This window comes from Heteronotia binoei, chromosome 4 (assembly GCF_032191835.1).
Source record: "Heteronotia binoei isolate CCM8104 ecotype False Entrance Well chromosome 4, APGP_CSIRO_Hbin_v1, whole genome shotgun sequence".
Taxonomy (NCBI): Eukaryota; Metazoa; Chordata; class Lepidosauria; order Squamata; family Gekkonidae; genus Heteronotia; species Heteronotia binoei.
The window spans coordinates 27424727-27450413 of NC_083226.1; the positions used below are offsets into that span (position 1 = coordinate 27424727).

Here is a 25687-nt window from a genome sequence, read left to right on the forward strand (position 1 = left end):
GTGTCTTGCAAAACCACACACTTCTGAAAAATGGGCCCAGCCCTTCAGAAGGTGAGACTTACCAAGCTGGGCACTGGGGCTGTCTTTCACAGGGGTGGGTCGGCAAGTTGTGTCCAGGTGAGCTGCCGTTCTGGCAGGTGTCCCCAATTTTAGGAACACATTTGCCCTGCCTGCAGGCTTTTAGTAGCTTCTACTTTTTTCCCATTGCAGATACCTATTGGAAGGAAACTGAAAGGGGAAAATAAAAAATGGATAAAAGTGAATCCTGAGCAGTCAATAATTGTTTTTTGACAAAAAGCCAAGCAGGCATTCACCAGATCAGGTGGATGTTTTATGGTGAGCCTGCCCCCTCATTTTACGCTGTCAGGTATGGGGCAGCTATATTTAAATGTGGCAGGCGGCATCTTGGACACAGTTTTTTAAAAAGTGGAAGGCATGCAGTTACCTATATGAAGAGATGGTGGGCCAAAAGAAACCCCACACTATGTGCAAGGGCCATTGAAAATAAAACCTGGTTCTTAGCTGTTCTGCTTCTCTGGAACAGGGCTGAAATTAAGGAGAGATTGACATGGCTGATTGGAAGGAAGGTGGCTGGGTATGGCCCCATCTTAGAAGCTAAGCAGGGTCGGTACTAGGAAAGGAAATTACCAAGGAAGGCTTTGCAGGGGGAGGCAATGGCAAACCACTGCTGCTTTTCATTTGCCTTGAAAGCCCCTTTCTGGGTCCTCCATAAGAGCTGTGACCTGTTGGCACTTCACACACACATTGTGAAGGCTGTATTGCACAGACTTCACAACAAATTTTGTTGTCCTCCTAGATTCTAGTTATGTGCCTTGTTAAGTTGCTTCTGACTTAAGGGCAACCCTATGAACAAATGATCTCCAAAATGTCCTGTTGTTAGCAGCCTGAGGGTCATGGCTTCCTTTATTGAGTCAATCCATCTCATGTTGGGTTTTCCTCTTTTCCTCCTGCTTTCAGCTTTTCCTCATGTTATTCCTAGTGTGTTTTGTCTCCTCTATATTCTAGACAGCCATGTGATTGTAAAACTCAGGACAGACTGAACCCTGGAAGTAAATTCTTACAATCTTCAGCTTTTGAAAACTGGTTCTAGAAGTAGTCCAGCAGAGATAATACACTAAGGCCTTTTGTAATAGCAGAATTGCTCCGGCACCTGGTATGACATATCTGCCTTAGTAATGTACTCTTAGGAAAGCTGGTATTTTTCCACATTAGCACAACATGAAATGTCACCCTTATTCTTGCCTTTTCAAACTGAGGCAAAGTCATGAAAATACCTGGGGTTAATTTTGAGGTAGAAGACATAAAGCAAAATATCTGATATTCTCCTAGATTTGAAGTCCAACCATGAGATCCATAGTATGATTTTCAGTGTGTTTACTCAAAGTCACCCCCTCAGTCAAAGTAAATATGCTTCTTTAGTTGTATACTTTTCTCCCTTCTTGGACTGAGGTTCTTCCAGTTCCGCAGAAGACACTTTAACGTAAAGCTAAAGAATTCGCAAAACCTTTTCACAGCTCTGTGACCTTTGCTGAACAATGAAGTGAGCCCATACCTGCTCTGAGTACAAGGTTTGGTTCCCTTATTTTCTGCAGTAAAGCATAAGCTTCAAGAAAAAATGTCTAACCAGCGGATCCTGACAAACTACATTGAAAGCTTTTCTGAAAATCAATACTTACATTAGTTTGTGAAATTTACCTAGTGAACATACTGTTGGAGACTGTGCACTTTTCAGAGACTGTACGAGGGGTCAGGCTTATGACCAAAGCAATTAATAGGAAAATAGATTTAAGAAATGAGGCTCTATTTATAAACACACATGACTCCAATTCCAAAAGGAGAGAGCTACAATCAAGTACTGCTGAAATCAAAGAGACCACCAGTACTAATTTGTCCTAGTAACCTGAGCAAATAGAATTATGAATATTTATTTGCTAAATTTTCCTCCCCCCCACCCCTATATCAAATCAAGATTTCATTTAAGATCAAAAAGACTGGTTTAAAATGGCATATTTACTTAAAAGCAGCCATTTTCTCCAGGGTGATCTCTGCCAGCTGGAGACAAATTGTAACAGTGGGAGATCTCCAGGCCCCACCAGGAGGCTGGCAACCCTAGTATAGTAGACAGTTGGCAAGACTTTGGAAGAGCCGGTTCCAAATCCATGCTCATGAAACTCTGGGGTGACTGTGAACCAATAATTCTTTTTCTGCCTCACCTACTTCTGTTAGACTACAAGGGGAGAATCATTGTTAGGGCTCTTAGGCTAAAAAGACAGGGAGATCCATGTGAGCTCCTGGCAGGAAGGGCAGAATTCAGTATACTAAAGGGAAGGTCTAGAACCCTAATATCCAAAACACTGATATTTGTCAAACTGGCTTCAGGCACTCTCTTCAGGATGACCAGTTCACACCATAAAATGGTGACTTTTCCCTGGCACTCACTACTTCACACTGCAGGGGGCAGTGTTGCACATTACAGTGACTCCCTGCCTGCATCCTAACCCAACCTGCCTGGAGGCTTCAACCAAGATCTCTTTACAGACACTGCAATCAGCCACTGGGAGTTAAGAAAACAAACATTTTATCAAAGCTTAATTTTTAAAAAAAGAAACTAACACGGACTTAGCTTGGATCAGGCTGACGGTCTTACAGGAGACCAGTGGCTTGCTAGAGGGGGTCTGCAACAGAGGGGCTGTCAGCCAGGCTCCCATCTCTAAATGAATTCAGTTTCCATGCTGAAACTGACTTGGAAGTCTTGCCGTGATAAGCATGGTGTACCTCCAATGTCTGTGGATTGTAGACTGCTTTGTCTTTCATCTTGCACAGGTTAGAGGTCAGCTGTGGATGTGGGAGACCCATCTTGCATCCCTTTGTAATGGAAGGCTATCTAGCTATGGTTGGGCTTATAATATGTATAGAGAGATCCAAGTGGGCAGCCGTGTTGGTCTGAAGCAACAGAATGAAGTAGGAGTTGTCGCACCTTTTAAGACCAAGTTTTATTCAGAATAAGCTTTCGTGTGCATGCATACTTCTTCAGACAAGAAATCAGGTACAGTGAGCAGAGCTACATATAGCTGGTAGGCAGTGGTTTAGAATGCAAAATGGTACAAATTTAAAATCCAAAGACAGAATAGTAAAAATAACAAATTGAGCAAACTTTTGACCTGGGTAGCATGAGAAACCAATAAAACAGTAACATGTCAAAATGTGAATGTCTGCTATCATTTATAAGCCTGGGCCAAAATGAGAGCATTGCTTTCTCAGAAGTTTGCTCAATTTGTTCTCAAGGTTTGCTCAATTTGTTCATTTTACTATTCTGTCATTGGATTTTAAATTTGTACCAATTTGCATTCTAAACTACTACCTATCAGCTATATGTAGCTCTGTTCACTGTACCTGATTCCTCATCTGAATAAGTGTGGATGTATAGGGAGAGAAGAAGATATGGTATAGCCTGACCCAGGTCTGTAGCTACAGGGGGGCTGTGGGAGCGTTGCCCTCGACTTCCTGAGCCCCCCTGACCTGGCCTTTAAGTCCCCCAGGGCCTTCCTGATGAGCCCCTTTACCCACAGTCTTCCCTTGTTACTGACATGGCCACCGCCCCACTCCAATGCCATTTAAAGGGCCCACCAAGCAGCTTATTGGCAAGCCCTTTAAACCAGGCGGGAAGTCGGCAGCAGAATATATCTCCACAAAATGGTGGTAGAAAACTAAGAGAGCACCAATAACCAGGCTTTTAAAGCTATAAAAATTTCAATTAATAAAAGAGACTGATAAATCAGCAGTGCTTTATTTTTACATTGGGCTTAACTTAGCTTGCTCTGGAACGTTTTCTAGTAGCTGGTGGATATTTGTTTGAATGTCAGCATTAAGTCAGATAGGTAGTCTATAATTTTGACTCACTGCTGTCTGCCCTGACCTGCAAAACAGGTTGTGCAGTTCTTCAACCATAATATCAAACAACCAGTTTAATGAGCTTTTGCATGGCCAGGAATTAATTCCTGAGGCTGCATTCCCCCCCCCCCCTTCCCCAAAGCTCTGCATTTAACTGCAGGACTGACTTTGTTGCATGACCCTGATTGCTGCAGACTCATAGATTTTCAGCGGACTTTAGTTTTGCTGTTTAGCTTCATTAATTTTTACAACAGAGGGAAAAGTACAGGAGCTGATATTTATGGCCTCTGTTTCAAATGAGCCTCCAGCTTTACTTTCAGTCTGATTTATCACTGTGGCAAAGGAGACAAAGGGAAATTCACTGCTGATCACATACAAAAAAGCAGGCCTGCAAGATTCTGTTGTTCTTCAGTCATGCCTAGAAATGGAAATGAAGGTGTGGTTCTGCAGGTCGATGACCAGAGACAGCACAGAACTACTGAGAAGCCCCTTGACTGTGGAATGCTCTCCACCTTGAAGTTTGCCAGATACCTACTCTTACTAGCATTTAAGCAGGGCTTTTTTTGTAGCAGGAATTCCTTTGCATATTAGGCCACACACCCCTGATGTAACCAATCTTCCAAGAGGGATCTTAGCGCAGGGCCTACTGTGAGCTCCAGGAGGAATGGCTACGTCAGGGGTGTATGGCCTAATATACAAAGGAGTTCCTGCTACAAACCCCCCCCCCCGCATTTAGGTACTAGACAAACAGTGCTATTCTAAGCTGATGTTTTCCTAGTTATTGTTTCTATATTTCTTCCTCCTGCTCCCCCCCCCCCGGCCCATATTTTTAACAAAGAATATCACCAATCTAATCAATCTACAAGAAGGGAGAAGATGAACTTCAGCACCGGACTTCCTTCTTCCAGAGGCTTCTCAAATTACAGATGTGGACAGTTAAGCTGCCAAAGAATATCTTGCTTTTGACATGTATCTAATGGCATGTGCCTCAAATCAAACACCCTTTATCAAGATCAACTGGAATGACATGCAACACTGTGCAAGTTTTTGAGTTTGGAAGCCTGCACCTTATTTTACATCATTTGGGTTGGTCTTAACAAAAGGTACTGAAAAAAATGGGTTTAGGATTGGGTTTTTTTTTGGGGGGGGGGCTCCTAAATTCACCCCTCTGAAACATTTTTTTTTTGTCCTGAACCCCTGCAGATGGGGCGGGGAGAAGAGGAGATGAAAAAATCTGAAAACAAAACCTTAGTTCTGTGGGTTTTTTCCTTTACCAAGCGTTCAAGATCTGTTTTATGCTGAGACTCCAGACTAAAACTTCAAGATTTGTGCGGGGGGGGGGGGGGGAGACCTACTAATGTACTTTACTACAGGAAAGCAAGATTTACTTTTGTTTTATTCCATCAAGGAAAAGTTACAAAACAAAATGCCCTGGTAAAATCTGATTTTACCAGTAATAAACTTCCAATAGGACATACTTAAATGCACGTAATCACAACATTCAATATATCAAACATTCTTCCTTTTTGTGCTTGGCAATCTGGCTGTGAGGCTAAGCAAGATCAGTACAAGAGTCAAGAAATGGGATATATTCGGTCAGGATTAATCAGCTGCTTGACGGCAATTTATCATGTGGATGGTAGGCGAGGTAAAAAAAGAATTGTACTGTCTGGATGCTGAGAAGTTATTATTAAAGAAAACATTCAACACTTAAGAGGACAATCAGTTCAGTCTGGGAAAGCTTTCCTGTACATCACTAATAGGAAAAATATTAACGCTTATTAACATTTGTAAAAAAAAAAACTATATAAAAATCCCCAGTCACACAATAAGACAAGTGTTATTTGAGGCGTTGCTTTCCTTCCCAACACTTGAGACTTTTTTGCATTGCATTTCTTTAGGTTTAATACCCTCTCCCCACCTGTGAATTCTGGAATTTATACAGATAACGTTTGTCAGCATGATTGAATGAACACAGAAAAAAAAAATCAGCTCCAAGTTCCAGAGCTTTTTTTGTAGCAGGAACTCCTTGGCATATTAGGCTACACCCCCCTTAATGTAACCAATCCTCCAAGAATTTACAATAGGCCCTGTAAAAAGAGCCCTGTAAGCTCTTGGAGGATTGGCTACATTGGGTGGGGGGGGGTGTAACCTAATATGCAAAGGAGTTCCTACTACAAAAAAAAGGCCTGGCTCCAACTAATGCAAGAGAGAGCTACTTTCAAGGTTGTATTTTCTTTTTACACATATGCATGGTCTTCTGCCCCTATTCTGCAGGCCATTTCAAACACTGCTCATTGAGTGCAGGTTAGACACAAAGCAAGGCTCCCAGCAACATAATCTACAGACTGCAAAAAAAAAAAAAAAAAAAAACCCAGATGGGCAGAACCTGTGAGCAGGGCTACTTGTGTAGGCTGCAGTTCACATTAGGGGAGGACCTTCTGTCCACTTCTACCTGAGCACTGCAGGAAGCAACTCTAATCTACCCCAACAATATTCCCCATAAAAAGGCAGATGTTCACACCTTGATATGTTTTCTCCACTGACATTTGCTAAATGCCTGTTCAACTAGAAGATCCAAAAGTTGTTCAGATATGAAAATTCATTAGCTAAGTCAGAATTTTAGGGGGTGGCAATATTAACACAGAGCTCAATCTCCAGAAGTTAAAAGCTTTTGCATCCCATTCAAATCAACGGGATTTTAAAATGCTTTTGTTTGATTCTGATGCTATCGTTTGTGATTTTGCACCCAAAGCAAAAGATTATGAAAAAGCATACCACTTGCAACCAGTAAGCAGTGTACAGGACAAAACAAAAATCTACACTGACGAAGTTAGGTGTAGCAGGAAGCATATAGCAGGAAGGCGACTGTAAAGCTCTTCAAATAATAAAGCTGCTCTCAATTTTTCTTCAGCAGTCATTCACCACCCAGTTTATGAACAGTTACACCTGCCACTGGAGTTATGGTGAACTTGGCCTCTGAAATTAAAATAGTCAGTCTTGACAAAACGGCATTCGTCACAACTGCGTAGCAAAAGCAATTTTGACAACTTTTTGTAGAACTCTTAAGATTTAGATTTCCTTTCCAATTTTGGCTGTCGTTTTTCAAAGAGTAACAAAAAGTGGAGAGGGGGAGAAAGCATCACGCAAGTTGGAAGTCCACATGCCGCCATGTGTTACAAAACAGGAATTAAATAGCATTTTATAAAATCTTCTGTCCCATTAACATTTCTTCAAAGTGCATTCTTTGGATCACCAGGAGTGTTGCGAGACGCTGAAGGTGATCTGGAGCAAGCTGGCTGTGGGCCAACACACAAAAAAATAAACGAGAGGTGAATCCTCCTGCTAGCCACATTCTCACACACAAAAGAAAAACTATTCAGCCAGCCCACTGCCACTCACACCCATAGTCTTATAGGCCATTAATAAGATGAAATGCAATCACATTTTAACACTACGTAGGCACTGAACCAAACAACTGACAGACAGCCTTACCTACTATTATTTCCCCAAATGTTCCAGAGCTCACTGCTGTTTACTGCAAGTTTGTTTTATGATTAGTTTTGCTCCCTGGAAACGGACAACTCAGTGCTGGCTGATTGCCCAAGTGAGAAAAAAAAAAAGGAACTTTGCAAGACAGTACCATTTTTCATAGTAACTTGAGCAAGAACTCGTAGGTTGCATTGATAATGCCCCAGGAGATCAGGGACCGGTGATAATTGAGGTGGGCTCCCCGGAAGAGCTGCGTCACTTTCCGGTCGCGTTCCATCCAAATCGTCATGAAGACCTTGGAGAATGGCTGAAACTCCCCGCCAATCTGCGACTGCATGCGGGCCTTCACAACGTTCAGTGGGAAAAAGAGGAATCCCAGCATAGCCCCCAAGAGGCCTCCGCAGATAAAGTCGTTGATCAAATGAGTCCTGTACGTGGTTGCTTCAGGCAAACACTGCTTGATAGGTCCTCTAAGGCCAAAGAAAAGCGCGTTACTGGGACCATTCCGGAGCAGAATCGGCACCAACCCTCGATAATATTCCCTGATTCCATGTTCTCGGAGAACCCTGAAGGCTTGGAAAGTGTTTGTAAATTTATCGTGGTGTTTGTGGTCCTGAAGAAGCACCTGGACGCGCTCAAAGGGGGTCAGAACAGCTTCTGTTGTTCCAGCAAGCACTGCTGCCACGCTCCGGGTCAAAAGCTCGGGGGCACTCACACGACTGAGAAGAAGGGAGGAGAGGTCTTCATACAGACCGAACATTAACGCCAGGGTGGTGCTCTTCTGCATCAGCGGAGGAAGGACTCCACGGTACAGGTTCCTGAGACCGTCCTTCTGCAGCTGACGTATTGCATCTCTGGTTCGCACGCCGTATAGCTGCTGACGAAAGAGGACCTTCTGGATGGGGAAAGTGACTCCGACGTTTGTGATGGCCGCACAGTAACCACAGAAGTAATGTTTGCCTGAGCTCACATTTACAACCCGGTGACCAATCTGGTCTGTCTTTGGCTTCTGAAGGACAAGGTCTTCTGAATCCATCATGCTGCACACTTTGTCCTCACAGGAGTGTTCTCCTCTCCTCCTACAAGGGAAAAGAATTAGCTAAGCTGCCCTCACCTGAACTTACTGTAAAGATAAACCAAAACAAAGGTTGCCTAATTTGAGACTAGGGTATTGTGTTACTTGTAAAAACCAATGGCACCCTAAAAGCTAAAAAAAATTAGTGGCATAAACTTAGGAGTCTGAGTCCACTACATTAGTTGTAGAAAGTTGGCAGCCATGCAGATATAATTGTATCTGTACTAGCCAAAGGCTGGCTCCAGTGTAGCAGTCAAATTTGCAGAACAGGTCTAGCCATAGCTACCATTTAGGATTCCAGGGATGGGGAGAACCCCAGGTTTCTTTGTTATTGTTTTGAAAGCTCATTTGTGGGTTTTTAAAAACTGACATTAAAAGCAATGTCTGCATGAAAGCAGATGTTGCAGAATTATACCCGTGGACTTCAGGTGGGATTCTCAGGATCCCATAGCACTCACTGGCGGCACCCAGGACCAAGAGGAGGGGTAGTGGCCAAGCAGAAAAGGGGATGCGGGGGGGGGGGGGGTAAGTCAGAGGGAAGAACAATTTGGGGGCCAGGGGAGAAATGAGCTAGTAATGGTGGGAAAACTGGAGCTGCACATGTGTGTGTGTGTGTGAGAGAGAGAGGTCCCCCTCCATGTAAATGGTGAAACAAACGGAAGGAGTTCATTACAAGGGAAATTCTAATAACTTCCCCTCCTCCTTCTTCTAAGTATGCAATTGTGTGTGCATGAGGACACATATGACTCAATACAATACTACCTGCATCTGACTGCGGGCTCTAGCTCATAATAACCAATGCAACAATGAATATGTTAATATTTAATTAATTTATTTATTTTTAATGTACCATATTTGTTGTTTTGGGTACCTAATGAGACAGCCTCAAAATGCATTCTCGTATGTATGAAAGATTCCCAGCCCCTTCTGTTTTATGGGGAACCTATGAATTAATGACCTCCAAAACATCTTATTGCTCTAAGAACCTTGCTCAGGTCTTGCAAAGGGGACATGCAGTTTAAGAAGAACTGACAGTATGTTCTCATCTGTTCTTTTTTCAGTGCTAGGTAGCTGAGCACATTACAATCAGTTGGTGCAATCTGTACCATCTCCCATGACCTGCCCCATGTCAAGGCTCTTAGTGCGGTCATGAGAACTTTACTGAAGAAGTCTAGCTTTCACACAACCCATTACTCTAGCCCAGCACTGCTTTCACACAACCCATTATTCTAGCCCAGCACTGCTTTCACACAACCCATTATTCTAGCCCAGCACTATCTTATAATGAGCACTTTCACATATGCTAATGCAGGTTCAAACCCTTTCAGCGCACTTTGCAACTGGATTTTACTGTGAGAAATAACAAGGGTTCCAGAGAAGATCTGGGAAATTACAGGCCAGTCAGTCTGACTTCAATACCGGGAAAGTTGGTAGAAACCATTATCAAGGACAGAATGAGTAGGCACATTGATGAACATGGGTTATTGAGGAAGACTCAGCATGGGTTCTGCAAGGGAAGATCTTGCTTCACTAACCTGTTACATTTCTTTGAGGGGGTGAACAAACATGTGGACAAAGGAGACCTGATGTTGTTTACCTTGACTTCCAGAAAGCTTTTGATAAAGTTCCTCATCAAAGGCTCCTTAGAAAGCTTGAGAGTCATGGAGTAAAAGGACAGGTCCTCTTGTGGATCAAAAACTGGCTGAGTAATAGGAAGCAGAGAGTGAGTATAAATGGGCAGTCTTCGCAGTGGAGGACGGTAAGCAGTGGGGTGCCGCAGGGCTCGGTACTGGGTCCCATGCTCTTTAACTTGTTCATAAATGATTTAGAGTTGGGAGTGAGCAGTGAAGTGGCCAAGTTTGCGGATGACACTAAATTGTTCAGGGTGGTGAGAACCAGAGAGGATTGTGAGGAACTCCAAAGGGATCTGTTGAGGCTGGGTGAGTGGGCGTCAACGTGGCAGATGCAGTTCAATGTGGCCAAGTGCAAAGTAATGCACATTGGGGCCAAGAATCCCAGCTACAAATACAAGTTGATGGGGTGTGAACTGCCAGAGACTGACCAAGAGAGAGATCTTGGGGTTGTGGTAGATAACTCACTGAAAATGTCAAGACAGTGTGCGTATGCAATAAAAAAGGCCAACGCCATGCTGGGAATTATTAGGAAGGGAATTGAAAACAAATCAGCCAGTATCATAATGCCCCTGTATAAATCGATGGTGCGGTCTCATTTGGAGTACTGTGTGCAGTTCTGGTCGCCGCACCTCAAAAAGGATATTATAGCATTGGAGAAAGTCCAGAGAAGGGCAACTAGAATGATTAAAGGGCTGGAGCACTTTCCCTATGAAGAAAGGCTGAAACGCTTAGGGCTCTTTAGCTTGGAGAAACGTTGACTGCGGGGTGACATGATAGAGGTTTACAAGATAATGCATGGGATGGAGAAAGTAGAAAAAGAAGTACTTTTCTCCCTTTCTCACAATACAAGAACTCGTGGGCATTCGATGAAATTGCTGAGCAGTCAGGTTAAAATGGATAAAAGGAAGTACTTCTTCACCCAAAGGGTGATTAGCATGTGGAATTCACTGCCACGGGAAGTGGTGGCGGCCACAAGTATAGCCACCTTCAAGAGGGGTTTAGATAAAAATATGGAGCACAGGTCCATCAGTGGCTATTAGCCACAGTGTGTGTGTATATATAAAAATTTTTGCCACTGTGTGACACAGAATGTTGGACTGGATGGGTCGTTGGCCTGATCCAACATGGCTTCTCTTATGTTCTTATGTAAAACCCACTTGCAAACGATTGTTACAGTGCACTGAAAATGGGTGGAAAGTGCATTATTTAGTGTGTGTGAGAGAGAAAGGTATTATTTATCCCAGCAATTATTCTGTTTTGTTTCTGCTACTGGATTTTTCTTTTACAACAGCTGCAGAATATGTGAATTTCCCCCTTTACTCCTATGCAAGTAAGTAATGCTTTTGTCAAGCACTGCAAGTGCACAGCTCCAAGTATCCCACAGAAAAGGGTGGTTCCCCCCTCTATACATGCAAACTTATATATATATATATATTCATGCATACCCTTTTAAGATGGTCCAATCTAAAGAACTTCCCGAGAAAAAGATTATATAAGCCAGAAGCAAAAATCAGCACAAGAATCCCACTGGACCAGAGAAACAGTGAATTGTGGGGAGTGGGGCTGAAAGCTTGCTTTTCCTTTTTCTTGTTCAAGATCCAATATATCAAGGTGGCAAAAAAAAAATCCCTTCTGATAAACTCTGTTCTGTTTGCGGTTGTCTTAGTTTGACCCCAGTGAAGGATACATGGACTACTGGGTAAATATTATCATGTGGAATTTGTAAAATTTATCAGGCAGACATGCACATTTACCCATGGTTGGAGGAGCACCTGAATAAAAACTGCACCCTCAAACAAGCAAACAAACAACCTTGTGAGCTTCGTGTCCTTTTTATTGTTTGCTATCTTCTCGTGCTTCGCTCAATAAACAAACAGATTGCCTCAAGTTTCACCCTTGTTCTTAAGCAATTTCACTTTCTGACTTTCTTTTTCCCAGAGCTCTGGGTAAGCAATTAGTTTCTTCGAAGGATGACTTGTCAGAAGGGGGCTGATGGGCCACAGCTTCATGAGACCCCTTGCAGAGCACCTTTTTACAGGTATGGACAGGGCCTTTTTTGTAGAAAAAGCCCAGCAGGAACTCATTTTCATATTAGGCCACACACCCCGACATCACCATTGTTTAGCATAGGGCTTTTTTGTAGAAAAAGCCCAGCAGAAGCTCATTTGCATATTAGGCCACACCCCCGATGCCAAGCCAGCCAGAACTGCGTTCCTGTGTGTTCTTGCTAAAAAAAGTCCTGGGTATGGATAGAATGTTTCCAGAAAATTTTGAAGCCACGAGAAGACAACATTGGGGAAATATCTCAAAGTTTTCTCTTACCAACCCTAGCCTTCCTTCTTTACAACATAAAATCATAATTTCTAACCTAATTATCATATAAAATTATACTCTTCTGCAAGTTTCTGTATCATATAAAATCGTACTTTTTGGCATATTTGTAGACGAGCAAAGCATTTCACTAATTTCAAAGCAGAAAATATTTCATAGGGGTTGTTTTTGGTGATCTCTAAAATTTACAATTTTTTTCCACTGGGGGAAAAATCACCAGGGGGTGGGAACCCTTTTATTTTTTGAATGAGCCCAGTTTTCCTCCAGGCCTTCGTAACTCAAGTTAAGTGTTCCTTCCATACAAATATCTCACGCTAGAGCATCACAGGTCTGGAAAGATTTATAATACCAGTAAAAAGAGTTTCAGGTGGGTAGCCATGTTGGCTTGCTGTAGAACTGCAAGATTTGAGTCCATTTTAAAGACCAAAACAATGTCCAGGATATATGCCAGGGGTGGCCAAACTGTGGCTTAGGAGCCACATGTGGCTCTTTCACACGTATTGTGTGGCTCTCAAAGCCCGCACTGCCCTGTCGGCCAGACTGGAGAAGGCATTTGTCTAATTAAAATCACTACTCCAAGCCAAGCCAACCAGCAGCTTGGAGAATGCATCTGAAGTTACAGTTGCTTTCTTTCCACCTTCCCTCCCTCTACCCATCTATTTGCCTGCCTGCCTGCCCTCAAACATCATCATGTCTTGCGGCTCTCAAACCTCTGACATTTATTCTGTGTCTCTTATGCTGAGCAAGTATATGCTTTCAAAAGTCAAACTTCCCTCTGCCTGAAAAAGGGAGCTCTAACTCACGAAAGTGTATATCCTGGAGATCTGGCTGGCCTTTAAGGCATCATAGGACTTGAACACTACCAGTGGCTGACCTATAACATGAGGTGAGCGATTTGATGCCAGTGTAGCTACAGGGCAGCCAGTGTGGAGCAAGGGTGAGAGTGTCATCTTAGGATAAGGAGAGTGATGTTCATGGACGTTGCAGTCACACACTCTTTCAGGCTAACCTGCCTTGCAAGGGTGTTATAAGGAGAAGGCAGAGAAAGAGAAAGAGATCACCCTGAGCTCCTTGGAGGAATGGTGGAATGAAAACCTAACATGTAATAAGAAGCAAACAAATCTAGACCTGCTGCAATAATGGGCCACTCATTCCTCACCAGCAGATGAGCATCACATCTATCGTGTCCCTACACAACAGGGACACAGTTGCTTTACAGAGTCACCTCTATAATGGCTGAAACACAGAGAACCCTGCAATTAACTACTCTCAGTTTACTCCATGCTGCAACTAATAACCACTTATGTGAAATCTGCACCTATTTCTCTTCCCCTTGCACCATCAAGTTTCCATAAGCCACTTGGGATGGGAAGGGGGCGCTATTTGAGTTAGTGGACAAGATGGTGGCCACAAGTCCTACTCATTTTATATCCCCAGAGATTAATTCTAAATTATTCAGCATTATCTCAAACATTAACACATGTGCTTCCCATGGCAGTAGTTTTAAGTTTCCTTTATTACATTTACAAATGAAGGAAATGAGGCCCACAGGCAGCGGATCCAGAGAGTGTCAAGCAGGAGACACAAGCTGAGCAAAAAAAAAGGCACCTTTGTAGGAAATGAACTATAAAGGAATCCTGTCCACCTGCCAAGTAGCCTTATCTACTGCACCTCTCAGAACATGTGCAATGAAGACACAGAAGGCCATAGTGCCATTATTCTCCACACGTGTGCACCAATGGCAGCTTCTTCCAAGACATAACAAAAAATAGAGGCTCAACAGGAGTTTGTTCAAGGTCCTTCCCAACTCTAAATTCCATCATTCCAGAACACAGAGGAAAGAACAAGAGATCAGCCTTCCCTGAACAACTTGTCTGCTGAACACATGAAACTGCCTTAAACTGAATCAGACCCTTGGTCCATCAAAACCAGTACTGTCAACTCAGACTGGCAGCAGTTCTCCAGGGTCTCAGGTGCAGGTCTTTGCACATCACCCACTGCCAGATCTTTTAACCGGAGATAAGGGGACTGAACCTGTGGTCTCATACATGCCAAGCAGATGCTCTACCACTGAGCCACAACTCTCCCCACAAAGGTACTCTCTTCTCTGTTGGTCCATCACCAGTCAAAGACGTTTATGCTTCAGTTAAAAACAGGTTAAGCAGACACTACTCTCTGTGCAGCTGTTGCCTTTGTTTGGATTATTTTGGTTCTTTCTTGGCTTTTAGTCTTGCACATGATTTTTGTTTATCAGCTTTTGTGAGAAACAATTTCTACTGTTACCATGACATTTCAATCTTCTATTTTTATGCTACTTATTTTAGGAGGCAATATTTTATGCCCCTATTAATAATTTTTTAATCCACTATTTTAACCTGACCTTTTAATATTGCATTTTACATTTTTTATTGTATTGCACTGTATGTTGTTGGTGATTTAAGTGATCTGAGTGTGAAGTGGGTTGTAAACACTTTAATTATGACTGGGAGGGAACATTATGCCAGAGGTTCACTGACCTTCCCATTTGCCAAGAGAGAAGGAAGTCCAGTCCAGCAAACATTCAGCCATTGAGGCATCTTATCAGACCAAGTTTTAGCTCCATTTAATGGGACTAGGATTGCATTCACATTAATATACATGAGCAGCACTAAGTGCATTTTTAGGAGTGACTCTGGATAGGGCGATCTTATTCTTTCTTTCCTTTTTTTTACTGCCCAGCACATTTTAATAATGGACTGGGGTACATAAACACCAAGCCCTTTCACAAGAAAGGCATACATTTATGGACTGGTCTGCATATTATCTTATCCATGTCCCGGTTGCTTTTTCATAGTGCTCTCCCACCTCCTACATTGTAGTGCCCAGTCTGGGTTAGCTTGCCACTTGTCATGCTCATCTAGAGAATTTCCCTGCCAGCAGAAATAGTCATTGATGGTAACTATGAAGAGGGATTACATCACGGGGATGGACACACCCTGTGAGGAAGCAACTGGCAAGCCAATACAGTTGTGTCTGGAAAGGGGTGGGAGAGTTTGTCTGCTGTGACTCTGCTTCCTGCAGTGGACAAAGCAATACTCTCAGTTGCAGGGACATGGTGGCACTCTGGACAGTACCCCATGTCCTTTAAGACAGGGCTCAATAAATACCAGGTGCCAGGTAATCTAGATTGTGGCATCTGCTGTTTCTAGCAATAATTTTATTGCAGCATCTCTCAGTAATTTGCTGTGGAAGCAGAAAGGTTGGATCCAACCATTTTTTCCTATAGATGAAAAAAGGAAGACGCCTTCGACTACCAGAGAGGCTATGTTTGGCATCTTGGCACCTGCATGGACAAAAGTCTTCTGGAACAAGGGCTGTAATGAGGAGGAGAACTGGCCCAGAATGAGTGGGAAAACTGGTGGATCTAATTCATAGCTCATTTTATCGTTTTGTGTCAGAATATGATGTTGTGCAACAGGAAAAAAAATTATATGAAGCATTCGTCATTGCAAACTTAACTTTACGTCATTCATTGTTGGTGACGGAATTCAGTTCTTAACCATTTGCTGTACAGGCTCCAATACTCAGTTAAATAGTGCCTTTTAAATCAACAATGAAATTATAAGAAACTAGGGGAGAGTCAAGCTAGAGGTTAGCTTTTTGTTGCAATGATAACGACCAGGTCACCTTGGTATTTATACACTATTAACCCTTTGTCAAAGGGTTTAACAAAATTACAGGAAACTGCAAAGAGGTTATGATCGCAATAAGTAGAACACCAAATCATTAAAATACAAAACTGTGAAGGCTGAAAAACTAACCAGGCTGCTAAAATTTTTGAGCTGGCTCCTACAGCCAAAGAAAAGTTGTCAAGGCCTGCTGTAAGCATTTTAGACCAGGGATGGCCAAATTTGCTTAACACAAGAGCCACACAGAATAAATGCCAGATGTTTGAGAGCTGCAAGACATGAACCTGAGATGTCTGAGGGAAGGAGGAAGGGAAGGAAAATAGATGGGGGAGGGAGGGAGAAGTGGAAAGAAAGCAATTTTAACTTTAAATGCATTCTCCAAGCCGTCAGCTGGCTTGGCTCAGAGGAGTGATTAAAAAAGAGAAATGCCTTCTCCAAGCCAGCCAATGGGGTGATGGGGGCTTTGAGAACCACACAATATGTGTGAAAGAGCCACATGTGGCTCCCAAGTCACAGTTTGACCACCCCTACTTTAGACAAATAGTGCAAGAGTTAAGCAAGTACTCCTTCTAGTTTGTATCACTGTTTCTTCCTCAGTACAGTATGTTGCGGTAAACTGAACAGTTTGTGTGAATTATACATGAGAAAGGATCCATAGACAGTGTTCCCTATAAACTGAGTTAGCAAGAGGTAGCTCACAGATTTTTAGCCTACAGCTCACACATTTTTGTCTTAGCTCAGGAAGGATGACCCCAGAGCACAATAATTTATGCAGTAGCTCACAACTTCAATGCCAGTAGCTCACAACTTTAATAGCAGTAGCTCACAAAGTAGAATTTCTGCTCACAAGACTCTGCAACTTAGAGGGAACATTGTGCATAGGCTGCTTTAATCTGTAATGATTATGCCTAATTTCATATATATGCATGTGTGCCCTACCCACTGTGATACTATTGCTTCACGAAATGCAAGCCAAGTTTGATGCTGGGCAGAACTAGAAGAAGTCTTGGCTGCAGGTTTGTCAGGCTTTCCCAAGGGATCCCACACCCTTCTGACCCTACATTCTTTCTCTGCTTTGTTATGTTATAGGATTTAGGACAAATCCAAATCATCAACTCTGTGTTTCTAATGTCTGACTCAAGCTTCTTCTCATTCCCCCACCCAGGAAGCAGCAGCAAAAGAAACAGCAACAGAACCTCAAGGTTTTGCATGAGTCATGCTATTAAAAGGAGAGTGTGGGTTTTAGCTTATTGGTGAAACACTCCCCTATTCACAATCCATATTCATAAACTGTGCATCTCCGCCCCTGCCCTGTAAACAAACATCCCTTCCAGAAATTCTCTGTAACCGGCTAAGAATGAAGAGGTTTATCTTAAGTGTTCTTCATTGACACAGTGTGTCTTGATAATGTGTGCCCAACTTAACAAATGCTCATATTGGCACGCATCTGCATACAGTCCCCAACTATAAACCCTTACAATGATTGCTAAGGCAAACCAGCACTTTATGTCTTTATCTATGATCCACAACATGCCTTTTGTCCTTCCTTTTCCTAATTGACTCCTCCCTCCTTTCCTAATTAAGAAAAAGAAGATATTGGATTTATATCCTGCCCTTTACTCTGCATCTCAGAGCGGCCTACAATCTCCTTTACCTTCCTCCCCCACAACAAGCACCCTGTGAGGCAGGTGGGGCTGAGAGAGCTCTCCCAGAGCTATAGCTATGGCTGACTCAAGGCCATTCCAGCAGCTCCAAGTGGAGGAGTGGGGAATCAAACCCAGTTCTCCCAAATAAGAGTCCGCACACTTAACCAATACACCAAACTGGCTTAACTCCTCACCCCTTTCTAAATGCACAAATGGATAGCCATGCTGACATTTCCAAACTCTCCTTTTGCAGCTCACACAAAGCTACCACAGCTATACACAACAATCACAGCACATTATCCAGCATTCATATAAGCACACCGTGGGTACTGAGAACATTTTACAAGCAGTTATCCTTACAACAGTCCTGTAAAGTATATAAGGGGTTGAGGTCTGGCTAAGGTGACTGGAAGCTGCTCACATTTTTAATTATTACACTACACCACATCTTACCTTCCGTGTGTCTTGTCAGGCATCACAGAAGCCAAGAGAAAGCACCCAGTCCCTGAAGTTCATGGACATTGTGGCTGGTTCACCAACTGCCAGCAAGGCCAGTGAGAACAACCCACAACCAAATCTCAGATGTGAAATTCCAACAGCTGAACAAGGAATGTTGCAGGAGCTGTGAGCACCACTATTTCTCTGCCTCTTTTCTCCATGTTCATTACAACAGTCTTGCAGGAACGCCTACAGAAACTATGAATCCAAAATGTTTCTCTTTTTTTAACCATGTCAACCAATGCACATTTAATGTCAGTCATTTACAACATACTGACAATTGAAAAAAAAAATCTGCCATGCCACCACAGGCTCAAGAGACTATTTAAATACCTATATTATGCCATTCTTTACCTGCCAACCTAAGTTTTTGTATGCAAGGCTTTACAGGTGTTTCACAACTTGCACCAAGTTAAAGAATCAATATTCCTTTCCTGTTTGCTTGTGTTCCCTTGTCTTTCTGTTCAGTGCAGTGTCTGCTAACATTACTCCCCTTTGTGAGCTCTTCAGTCTCACCTTTTTAGCATTTGCCAAACACAAAGGAAATGTTAAAGGAGGCCCCAAAAGGAGGCTTTTAGGTCTTCCCATTAGGTAGTGTTAACTCTGGCTTTGCTGGATCTAATGCTGTCTGTGCACAGCTGGGGTGAGGAAAGCAATGCTTCCACCTTGGCAGAACTCCATGTGCTTCTGTTCTGCACAGCAGGTCAGCATAGCTTACGGATTCTGGAGCAGTCCAAACAGATGAATACATCTTGGGAGCACTCAAGGGACCTCGTGTGTGCGTGTGTGTATGCGTGTAACCAAAAAGCGTACAGTTGTGTCTATGTGATCTTGAGTAATCCAATTTGTTCAGTCCAATTTATTCGTTGAGGATACACATGCAGGGCCTGCACAACAAATTCAATAACCATTTGCAGAGGCACCCTTAGCTGTCTTCATGGCTCTCCCCTCCCAAACTCTGAACAGGCTGTTAGCTCAACTTTTAAGGTGCTTGGGGCAGTTTATTTCCCAGGATACTATGCAACAGGGTGGGGCCAAAAAAAAACATGCCTTGTCCTTCTATAGAAATAACCTAAAGTGCAACGTGTGTGCATTTTGAGAGGCACTTATGTTCCAGATTAGGCACTGCCATCTTCTTACCAGCCCTCCTCCTACACGTTTAACGGCAGCCTGACCCAATCCCCCCTCCCACAAAAGCCTGTGCTAAATATTTATGTGTAAGACTGCTATTTCAAAAAGAAAGAAAAGAAGAAGCCAGGCCAGTAAAATGCAATGGGAAGCAACCCTATTTGAGGGGAGGGACAAAGCGGAGGTTCCATCAAACACCGTTTTGGGAGGGGAAGAGATCAGTACAAAATTCCAGATCCTCATTGGGAAGCGAGTGTTCCAACCAAATCATTTGACATGTTTTCATATATGATTTGGGTTTTATCTAGACAATGTGAGGAAAGAGGCAGTGACAAGCGTTGTCTGGAGGAGCAGGCTGCCTTGGCATCCGTGCCCTGAGGAAATGGGGTGAGTCTCTCGGGAAGGCCCTCCTTTCTTCTCACCCCCTGCCCTTGCTCGAGGTCAGTCGGGGGGCCACCGGCACGAAGGCCCGGCCTGCTTCTCCGCCCCCTCCTCTCTTACTGTCGCCCGCCCTGCGCGCGCCCCTCTCCTGGCCAATCCCAGCTGACTCACCCGCCCGGGCTCCATGGCGGCGGAAGACCACTTGCCGGTTCTCTCACAGCGCGCATGCGTGTTCTGTTGTCGGGCAAGGGGGGCCCCTCTGAGGAAAGAAGTGGGTCTGACAGGAGCAGCGCCTCACAGCCCCCCTCCCCTCAACCGGCAGGAACGCAACCCTAGCCACGCCCCCCTCCGTCTCGCCCTTCCACGGAGAGACGCGAGTGACGTCTGGAGACGACCAACCCTCCGCAGGAGGTCACGTGCTCTCGTGGCAGCTTTCATTTCCACTTTCCCGCCCCCTTCGACGGTTAGGAAGCGCGTTCACGAGCTCATGGGGTCGGGAGAGAAGCACGCTGCTGCGGGGACGCGCACGCTTCCTTACGTCTGTCTTCTTTCTCGTATAAGGCACGGGAGCGCGCCCCTTTAAAATTTAGGGAGTGTGGGGGCGGGGGGAGGTCAATGGCGCCCTTAAGATTAACGGTAATTATTTCAATAGGAGCTGTAATGATACAGAGCTCATTAATAGGGTCGGATATGAAATCTTTGTAGATAGTTAAAGAACAGTGTTTTCTTTTAGATTTCTATAGTAAAGTGAATTTTGACATCTGTATAGTGAAGAAGCGTAACTTATGTATATAGTGGAGGAACTCTAGCAGTCGCTGTCCTTCGTTTTAGTAAAAAAGAAAGCAAAGCTTATATGTATGTGTGTGTGCGCATATATACGTGTTGTGTAAGTATTATATATATACGTCCAGGGCCTTTTTAATAGAAAAAGCCCCCCCCAATCATTTGCATATTAGACCACACCCCCTGACGCCAAGTTAGCCGGAACTGCATTTCTGTGCGTTCCTGCTCAAAAAAAGCCCTGTGTATATATGTATTTTAGGAGAAAGTGAAAAAGAAGTGCTCTCCCATTTCCTGAAGGGAAGCAGAAGAATAGCCACCCTGAATGAATAAGAGTACAACTGAGGGTCAAGAAGTGAAACCTGAATAAAAGTTACGTATTTGTTTTTATAATAATTATAATCAGGGCTTTTTGTAGGAAAAAGCACATCAGGGACTAATTTGCATATTAGACCACACCCCCTGACACCATCATAGTTTTGCACAGGGCTTCTTGTGGGAAAAGTCCAGGAGGACCTCATTTGCATATTAAGCCATACCCCCTGACACCAAGCCAGCCAGAACTGCGTTCCTGTGCATTTCTGCTCAAAAAAACCCTGCTTATAATTGTTTACAGCGTTATGTGTAACCAGGACTTTTTTGTGTAGAATAAGCCCAGATGGAACTCATTTGCATATTAGGCCACACCCCCTGGTGCCAAGTCAGCCGGAACTGGGTTCCTGCTCAAAAAAGCCCTATGTGTAACATTTATCAATCACTAAGTGCCTGCCAAACAGGCATATGAAGCGAGATTATGGTACTGATTTTTATTTTGGATGCTCCCTTGTAGATTCGCATAAGGAAAAGCTGCAGTAGAAGTTTAATACAGTATTGAAAAGTTTCTTTTTCCATTCTAAATTCTTAGCACTGTAAAACTTGAACTGAAAAATTAAAAAAAACCCTAATTTAACACAAGCACAGCAAACCTAAGAATCGGAAAAACAGCTTGGGTCTCCTTGAAAGGTTATGGCTCATTGTTAGAGTATCTGCTTGGCACGCAGAAGATCCCAGGTTCAATCCCCAGCATCTCCAGTTAAAAAGATCAGGCAGTATGCAAAAAACCTCTGAGTAGACAATGCTAAGTAGAGTAGACAAAGCATGATGGACTAATGGTCTGATTCAGTCTAAGGCAGCTTCTTGTGTTCATTCTGCTGCTCTTCAGCAAACATGTTCTGACAGCAAAAAAGCTTTTCTCTACAAGCTGGTTAAACCGGTGGAACCAGAATGCACCTCCACCCACAAAGAGCAGCTCTGTGACAAAAATGCAAGGTACAGAGTCTTGCTGATAATATGGTTAATTTCATAACGTAAATTATCTTGGATAAGTTCAGAAATTGGATACAGTTTGGCAAGTGACCGGTAGCTGCGTGATTAATCTTGGAGACAGAAACCCTTACTGACAAATCCCCCACTCAACTAAAACCATCTGTCCGCACTGATTTGTGTGCTACAGAGCTTTAGCACATTGGTTAAACCTCTGTATGCCACTGAAGATCCTGGGGTGCACTGTCCATTTGAATGAGACAACAGCAGGGCCCACTGGGATTATTTGGCATTGAGCGTGCGTCTTCCATTGTACGCATGTCCACAGATATACACACCAGTGTTACGCAGTTATGCACTGTGGGTAAGTATGGTGAAAAGCTTTCTTTCAGTCAGAAAGGTGCCATTGGGTTCCTGATACCCTTATGTGGAACTCTTTTATGGTGTAAAACAGTCTGAAAATCAGTCTGAGGTCGCATGCAGCTGAATTGTTGAATTGTCAGGTAGCAATATGGGTTGTACCAGTTCAGATTTTGGAGGGGGGGGGGCAGAAGTTGTTAATGTGAAACTCTCTGCAAAAAGGAAAAATTTAAAACGCTATCAGGGAATAGGTTCTAGACTAATCTTTGCATGGGATGATTAATTTAGGAGCACTGAAAAAATGCAATCCCTCACCTCCAGTCTGATATGGTACAGTCTGTTCTGCCACCTCAGCAACTCTTCCACTGTATGACTTCCTCACTGGCTTCCCTGTATAGACCGAGCCTGAAAAATGCATCATCAATACATTTATTTTCCAAATACTACCTTTACATCAGGTTGCTTAACTTTTGAACAGAGTGAATATCATTTCTGACTGTGTAGGGACTACAAACCATCTGTCTCTTTTTTTAAAAAAAACATGGTAAATTATGCAGAAAAAAACAAATGCAATGAGATTCTACTGCCATCTGGTGGTCGTAGCCCTGAAAAACTCAACTTTTGCTTTTGAACTCACAATTCATTGGAGAGTAGCACTGTTAATTTGTTACTCCAAAAGAGGGAAACTGATGTAATGTCGCTTCTGCCAACAAAGGTGTGCTTCAGTTCAATGCTCATCTCCACAGTATCACAACTCTTTCTTTGATCATCAGACAGATGTCTTCTATGCATCCAAGAAAATCTAGCTATGACAGAGCTTGGTGGCCCACAATGTGCCTTGACTACAAAATGACATTTATCCTACCACTCCACTGATCAAAGTTTGAAGCCTTTCTCCAGCTTAAGAGGAAGAGCTACTTCCGCTGGAAAAGGCTCCTTAGACTGGAGGAATTTCCTCTAGGTTCCTTCCACAGGGTTGAATCCACAGCAATTGCTCTGACATCTCCAATTAAAGGATCTCGCGTTTCTGGGCTTTGAAACATCCTTGCCTGAAACCTTTGAGAGTAGTAACCAGTCTGAATGTACTGGACTAAGAATATAAAAAAGCCCTGCTTGATCATACCAAGGATATCTCTAGTTCACATCATGTTTCTCTGAGTTGGAAGCCTTCAGGAAGCCCACAAGCAGGAAACCATGACAACAGACTCTCCCTTCCTGGCTGTTTGTACATCCTACTCCATCCAGCACCTGTAGGTGTCTTGAGAATCGTACATCAGAAGAGGTGTGCCTTTCCCCTTGTATCAAGACAGTCACTGAAATTTCCAGACTATGTTCAGGGATTTGGAAATTAAAATTCCACAAAACCTGAAACGTGCACCCTCTCTAATTTTACCTATTGGTTGAATAAATAATATAAACAAAGAAGAAACAAAATTACATAGCTTTACAAGAAGCCAAATCCTTGAAATACAGGAGGGAAGTGCCCCTAACCCTCAGGTGATTTGTCAGAAAGCTGTCACTGATCTCACTGAAGCCTCCTCTAATCTGTGGCAGAAGATTCAGCAAAGAAGCCAACATCGCCAACATATATATATTTACCCTTTTTAACAAATTTAACAAATAATTACTTTTAACAAATTTGAAAAGTTCTAGAGATCTGGAAAGCTTGCAGCTTGAGACCATCTTATTAAAAGACATCGCACAGCTCTTGTTCTGGGAGTGGGTGCTTTCACATGGTGACCGTTTGCAAGCAGATTTTGATATTGGTACATAGTCCCTTGGACTGCAAGATCAAATCAGTCAGTCCTACAGGAAATCAACCCTGACTGTTCCCTGGAAGGTCAGATGCTGAAGCTGAAGCTCAAATACTTTGGCCACCAAATGATACGGGAGCACTCGCTGGAGAAGACCCTGATGCTGGGAAAAACAAGGCAAAAGAAGAAGGGGACAGCAAAAGATGAGATGGCTGGACAGCCTTACTGATGTAACGAACACAAATTTAAGCAGACTTCAAAGGATGGTGGAAGACAGGAGGACCTGGCGCGACTTCATCCATGGCGTTGCAAAGAGTCAGACTCGACTGTGTGACTGAACAACAACATAGTAACAACCCAGTTGCAAAGCACGTTACTTTAGTGTATGCGAACGCACCCCATGTTTTCTTAGGTTGTTGTTCAGTTGCACAGTCGAGTCCAACTCTTTGTGACCCCATGGACCAAGTCACACCAGGCCCTCCTGTCTTCCACCATCCTCCGAAGTCTGCTCAAATTCATGTTAGTTACCATCAGTAATCAGGCCTTGGATTCAGTGGGAGCTCATAGGAGCTCAGCTCCTGAACCTTTCTGAGAGTTCCACCTCCTCCTGAGAGTTCCACCTCCTTGCCCATTGAATAGTATGTGCAGCTGCATAACAATCCCTGGAGGAGCTCCACCACATATTTTTCTACAAAATGACCCGTCAGTAATGCTGTCCAGCCATCTCATCCTTTGCCTTCTTCTTTTGCCTTCTGTCTTTCCCAGCATCAGGGTCTTCTCTAGTGAGCGCTCCCTTCTCATTTGGGGGCCAAAGCTTGAGCTTCAGCATCTGACCTTCCAGGGAACAGTCTGGGTTGATTTCCCTTAGGACTGACTGATGTGACCTTCTTGCAGTCCAAGGGACTCTCAAGAGTCTTCTCCAGCACCACAGCTCGAAGGCATCTATTCTTCTGCGCTCGGCCCTCCTTATGGCCCAACTCTCACAGCCATACATTACCACTGGGAATACCATCGCTTTGACTATACGGATTTTTGTTGGCAGGCTGATGTCTCTACTTTTCATTATATTTTCTTAGGAGCCCGGTGCAAATTGTCAACGCGGTCAGCCTTGCTTCCGAGTAAGCACGCGGGGCGTCAGAGAGTATAACAGTCCGATCCTCACTTGGAAGCAAGTTCCACTCAGTCCAGTGGGGCTGCGTTTTGCGCCGACGTTCCTGTGCAAAGGGACCGCTGGGAGCCTTTTCTGGGTGGAGAAATCTCCCCGAAAAGCTTGCAAAGGGCTTTGGCGACGAGGACTTTTCCTCCCTGGGATCGCTCCCCTCCGCAGCTTGGTCTCTCCTGCGGGATCCCAGCCATCACGTGACGGCGATGATAGAGATCCTGAGGAAAGGCTCCCTCCCCTCCGTCTCCTTCCCCTTGGAAAGATCTCTATGATCTGAACGCCTGTGCGCACAGGAGCGGGTGGGGGGAGTGGCTGGTGGAGTCCCGGGGTGTTTTCCTCCCGCTGGCTTTGCGGGGTTGTTGCGAGTCGCCTGGGATGGTGTGAAAAACTCTCTGGCGTGCTGGAGGAAGGTAAGGGGCCGGCGTTTGCTCGGCCGTTCTTTGGGGGAAGTTTTAAGGCACAATCTCCACCCCCACCCCCTTTTTGCTTTTCTGGTGGTCGGTGTGGGGGTGGGGGTGGCGCTTCTAGGTTTTGCCAGCTGGTAGTTTGGATCGGGCTCTGCTC

General features: G+C 43.8%; 1 protein-coding gene across 2 annotated transcripts; it reads right to left on the reverse strand.

Moving 5' to 3' along the window:
• Positions 1 to 5290: 5290 nt before the first annotated feature.
• Positions 5291 to 20171, reverse strand: SLC25A51 (solute carrier family 25 member 51). 2 transcript variants are annotated; one of them, XM_060237017.1, is made up of 3 exons: positions 19937 to 20151; positions 7556 to 8483; positions 7076 to 7207 (listed from the first exon to the last, which is right to left on the reverse strand). In XM_060237017.1, exons 1-2 carry the CDS (start codon positions 19990 to 19992, stop codon positions 7562 to 7564), a joined length of 978 nt encoding a protein of 325 aa, XP_060093000.1. In that variant the 5' UTR covers positions 19993 to 20151; the 3' UTR covers positions 7076 to 7207; positions 7556 to 7561. The 2 variants fall into 2 exon arrangements, with proteins under 2 accessions (XP_060093001.1, XP_060093000.1); XM_060237018.1 differs by having other exon boundaries at positions 5291 to 8483; positions 19937 to 20171.
• Positions 20172 to 25687: the final 5516 nt, after the last annotated feature.

Bases quoted from the DNA above. Each gene is read 5' to 3' on its own strand.
- SLC25A51 (XM_060237018.1), bottom strand. From the start codon at position 19,992: ATGCGCGCTGTGAGAGAACCGGCAAGTGGTCTTCCGCCGCCATGGAGC. The intron at 8,484-19,936 runs GTGAGTCAGCTG...TTTCCCTTGTAG, and splicing joins CCGCCATGGAGCCCGGGCGG to GAGGAGAGGAGAACACTCCT.